The 4791-nt window shown below is 41.0% G+C and overlaps 1 protein-coding gene across 3 annotated transcripts; it reads left to right on the top strand.

The window, feature by feature from the left end:
- Positions 1-55: 55 nt before the first annotated feature.
- Positions 56-4545, top strand: nherf4b (NHERF family PDZ scaffold protein 4b). Of its 3 annotated transcripts, XM_031841086.1 has the most exons (10): positions 56-1036; positions 1611-1675; positions 1766-1977; positions 2058-2262; positions 2363-2502; positions 2653-2857; positions 2949-3145; positions 3276-3485; positions 3606-3821; positions 3914-4545. In XM_031841086.1, the coding sequence occupies exons 2-10, from the start codon at positions 1654-1656 to the stop codon at positions 3947-3949; spliced, it is 1443 nt and encodes a 480-aa protein (XP_031696946.1). In that variant the 5' UTR covers positions 56-1036; positions 1611-1653; the 3' UTR covers positions 3950-4545. The 3 variants fall into 3 exon arrangements, with proteins under 3 accessions (XP_031696946.1, XP_031696949.1, XP_031696947.1); XM_031841089.1 differs by having other exon boundaries at positions 56-1675; positions 2366-2502; XM_031841087.1 differs by having other exon boundaries at positions 56-1675; positions 3917-4545.
- The last annotated feature ends 246 nt before the right edge of the window (positions 4546-4791 follow it).

The raw sequence follows: 4791 nt of genomic DNA, 5'->3' as shown, positions 1-4791 counted from the left end.
ATATATATATATATATATATACATATATATATACATATATATATATATATATATATTATTGTAATCTATATATTTGCATGTGGAGAATAGCAAGAATTGTGTTTTATTCTCATTAAGTAACAATTTAGTATTAACACGTGCATCTTGCAGGGCATTAAAGGAGAATTGCAATTCACGGTTAATTGAACAGAATCAGAAAAACAGTATAGAACAATATCGTCTGCGTAAATGGGAATTTAACACTTAGACACAGAAGAGACAACCGCATTTACATCAACGGTGAACAGGACAGGGCCCAAAATGGATCCCTGCGGCACACCACCTGGATATTAGAAAAGAAGGAATAAAAATTAATGAATAAATTGTTCAATAAATGTGCTAGTTATTTCCCTTTGTTTGTCTTTTAAACCCATGAACTGACAAAAACAGTGTTTTCGAGGGCTGAAGTATATTTTTCTCTGACAAAATAATCTCATCTAAATTGTTCTGATGCAATAATCCACTTATGTAAAAATGCTGACTGACTGCAGGCCTTGCCATGTTTTGATTATTTATCTGTCACATATTCATTGGACATTTGTAACGTTGAGGTTTTGAATGTTCTTTGATTCCCTCCCCTTTGAGAGAAGCCAAAGGCTAAAGATAATTACACAAAGTCAACCCCGGTTTTATGGCCTCTTACCTGATACTTAAAGTCAGCTGCTATGTCAGCCGAGGCTCAAACGTCAAATCTTGCTCTAAAGCTGACACCTCACAGTTTAGTAGACGGAGCCTCGCAGACATTTACAGAACTGTAAATTCAGATTAATATACCATCACGTGTTTGACAGTTAATGATCATGTCTGAAACCAGTTGCTAAATTTGCAAAAATCTGACCTGGTGTGTGTGGTATGAGTAGCAATATTTGTGTAAATATGGTAATTACAGAAATGTGTGGATATTGAATTTCACAACCTGAATGTTATGCTGCTGAAGCTATTAAATCCATGTGATATCTGATTTTCAAGGTTTGGTGGAAATCAAAGGGTGGACAGAGTAAGTCTGCTTGTCCTTTCATTGTTTGCTCCAATGTTCATATATTTTGAGATGCGCTCATTATTTCAGTGTCAGTTCAAACTTAAACGTGGACACTATACTGCTACTAAAGAATCATTTTCAGATGACCAGGCACAGCGTAGAGCAGAGTTGGACATTTACCCTGAAAAACAGAATTAAACATTCAAGTATATACAGCTCGTCATCAACTTTGAAAATTGTTATTGGCTTGGCTTGGCTTGGCATGATGACTTTTGGAACATAGTAATCTTTAAGACTTTGGGCCCAAGATAAGGCCTGCTGTTCACAGAAAACGCTATCGTTTCAGTGATAATCACAGGTGAGGCTGTGCCACTAACTTATTTATAATTGATCCATTTGACCGATTACTTTCATTGAAATTTGGCATTTTTACGCATTATATGCTTAAACTTTAAGTTTAGAGGGTCTTAAACAAAAGTAAAATAGTGCCCTTGATTTTCTTTATTCCTATACCTACCAAATTATCACATTTAATAGTCATTAGTTTGCGACTAAAACCTCAGTCAAATGTCTCTAACTTCTCCTTTTGCAGTAAATTTACATTTAATCCTAAAGAGGGAATAGACAACCCAGTGATGGTCACCACAGAAGACACAGGTAGACGCATTTCTAAAATATCTTCTGTGTACGAGACCGTGAGGTAACTCTGCTCTGACGTCACTCTGTCTCTGTCTCTTCCTGGCTCAGACTCTGTGTGGACACTCAGCCTGCGACTGTGTGTCCTTAAACAAGAGGAGGGGGAGTCCTATGGCTTCCGTCTGCGGGTGGAGATGGGACGCCAGGGTCACATCATCAGAAATGTAGTGTCAGGAGGGGTGGGGGGGCGCAGCGGCCTTCAAGATGGAGACAGGCTTCTGGAAGTCAACAACTGCTACGTTGGCGATGTCCCTCACACTGAGGTAAGATGAGCTTCCTTTATTATCAAAGTGACAGAAGGACTGATTCTAACTGGAGCTGTTTCTTCTTTTTAATGAATCAGGTGGCTCGGAAAATAAGGCTAAGTGGACAGCAGTTATGTTTGTTAGTGTTGGATGGGGAGCAGTATGAGCAGGCTGTGTCCCGAGGTCAAGACCTCCGAGGTCTGGCCAGAGCTCACAAGGGGGAGGGCCGCAAACCTCCCAGACTCTGCCACATCACCAGGGATCGCGCCTCAGGCCTGGGCATCAACTTCACGCCCGTGAAAGGTAATGCCGCCCCTGGTAATAGCAACAAGTCCAGGGTTCGAGATTCGATGTCCAACAGAAGGGCGTGTGTTTTTCATTGGCTCCTCCTGTTTGTGCTCAGTAGGAGAGAGAGGCTGCTTCACTGTGAGCCTGGTTCCGGGAGGTGCAGCTGAGAAGGCAGGGGTGTGTAAGGGAGATCGCCTGGTCTGGATGAACGGAGCAACGGTGTCCGACCTCACACACTCTGCACTCAGCAGGATGGTACGAAGTCAGCCTGTTTTCATAATCAACATTTAAAAAAAAGTAAAGTCACAACTGTTTTGCTGTACTTTGTTTTGGTGTTTACCTTTACACGATTGATGTCATCATGACCAGCCTTGTCTAGCAGTCATGAATAATGTTCTGCTGTAGATGAAGAAATGTGGCAATCACATCACCATCTTAGTGATCGACGGTGAGAGTGAGAAGAACTACACGCAACAGAGGATGCCCATCCTGCCCACCATGGCGGTTCCACATGACCTACCTTACAGGGCCAGAACGCTACACCTGGTCTCCGGGCCTGAGGGGTTTGGCTTCCTCCTTCGGCAGGAGAAGGTGCCTTCGGGACGCACATGTGAGAGGACGAAAAGAGTGCAAAAGTCAAACAGAGGCATTCTCAACTCAAGTCGTTCACTTAAATATCGGTGTGTTTTTTTCATTAATAGTTCATGTGCTGCGGAGGTTGAACAGCGGCAGTCCAGCAGAGCGGGCAGGTATGCAGGATGGAGAGCGGCTGCTGGAGGTCAATGGGGAGTCAGTGGAGTCACTGACGCATGAGGAGATTGTGGACAGAGTGAGGCTGAGTGGACAACAGGTCTCCCTCACCACCATCACTTTTCAGGGGCTGGAGTTTTACACCCAGGTGGGCAGCGCTTGCTGGATACGTGTCTTTTCCAAAAGAAATTAATTCATAATGATTGGAAACCATAGCTGAGCATGACTAACATCCAGATAAAGATCAGTCTTTACCATTTCTTTGCTTTATTTTGCAGTTGGGTCTGTCACCTCTTCTCTTTAGTGAGGATGGTGCTGATGAGAGAGAGAAGGAGAGCAGCGTATCTGCCTCTGCAGCAGAGCAGTCACCACAAAAGGAAGATGATGGCTCGTGCAAGCCCAGGCACTGTTCTCTCCAAAAAGGGCCGTTGGGGTTTGGCTTTAACCTGGGTTGTTCTCCGCAGGGTTCTGGGACCTTCGTCAGCCAGGTAGGGATGAGATGCGACATTACCTTGTTACTGAGGCAAAAAGAACTAGAAGAGAGCAGGCCAGGATATTATTGTTGATGGTCAAATGTGGTGATAGATTTAGCTTTTTTTCCCCTGTAGGTGGCTTTTGGGGGCCCTGGGCAGAGTGCAGGATTACTTGACGGTGATGTGGTGATGGAAGTCAATGGACAAAATGTGGAGGGGAAGCATCTGGAGGATGTGATTATGCTTGTGGAGAAAGGAGGACATTTCCTTTCCTTACAAGTCATGGAGAAGACTGGCTTCAACAAGTTGAAGCAGACTGAAACACCTACTAGAGATGTCAGTGACAGTGAGGTACACAACTTTTAAAAAGACGTTATCTACCACATGATGTGTTTACACGTTTATCAATTCATCAGTGTCATATATCCTTGTTTGTATCTCAGCAGGAGGAAGACAAATATGAAATATCATCTTTGTGAGCGTCAAAGACATTCTGAAGATATTCAACTATCCCATATGTCTACTGAATACAATTCAAACTGAGCTGATGAAGAAAAACTTGCCAAATATTATTATTATTATTATTATTACAATTATTATTACATTGGTCAAGACTGCTTTAATCGAATCCGGTTTTATAAAGGAATCCGAAAGATAAAATAAGCAAAATGAAACTGCAATGATGTCAGTTGAAGAAATGTTGTAATGTGTATTTGTGTAAGATATACAATTTTGGTACTGTATTGTACATCCAGTGATGTAAAACATTTAGCCAACAATTGACACATTTGGCAGATCAGATGAAATAAAAGAAGTCAAATGCTTCAGGTTTTAAAAGGACCATAATCTATACTATATTTCTTATTGTGCAAATATGAATGGAAACCAGTGGCTTTGTAAAATTAGAAAGATATTTGTAGATCTAAAAAGTTATCATTTTGATCAGCAGTCATGTAAATAAAAACGGGTACTACCTTTATGTTATATAAAAGGGTTAATTGTATTGTTGTTGTTGGAATGAAGGGTTGTGTTTTACGTACAGTATTAAGTATAAAACATTAAATATAAAAACCTTGCAGAGTGTTTGTTTATTGAGAATTCAAAGCTAACAGCAAATATAGTAGTGAAGGGGAAATACAACATTATGTTGTGCAACATTTTATCTGTGTTTCTGAATATTCACCAACCACTTGACATGTTGAACTCTTAAATATAATCGAGGCGAATGCATAACACAAACACATAATTGATCCTTGTGAAAATAAAAGAAAGCGTGATGAGATTCAAGTTTTCAGACAAATTAAAAAGTGGGAATGTGCAC

The sequence above is a fragment of the Anarrhichthys ocellatus genome, unplaced genomic scaffold (assembly GCF_004355925.1).
Source record: "Anarrhichthys ocellatus isolate YVR2014 unplaced genomic scaffold, GSC_Weel_1.0 scaffold3811, whole genome shotgun sequence".
Taxonomy (NCBI): domain Eukaryota; kingdom Metazoa; phylum Chordata; class Actinopteri; order Perciformes; family Anarhichadidae; genus Anarrhichthys; species Anarrhichthys ocellatus.
This window is presented reverse-complemented; position numbering and strand designations above follow the sequence as displayed.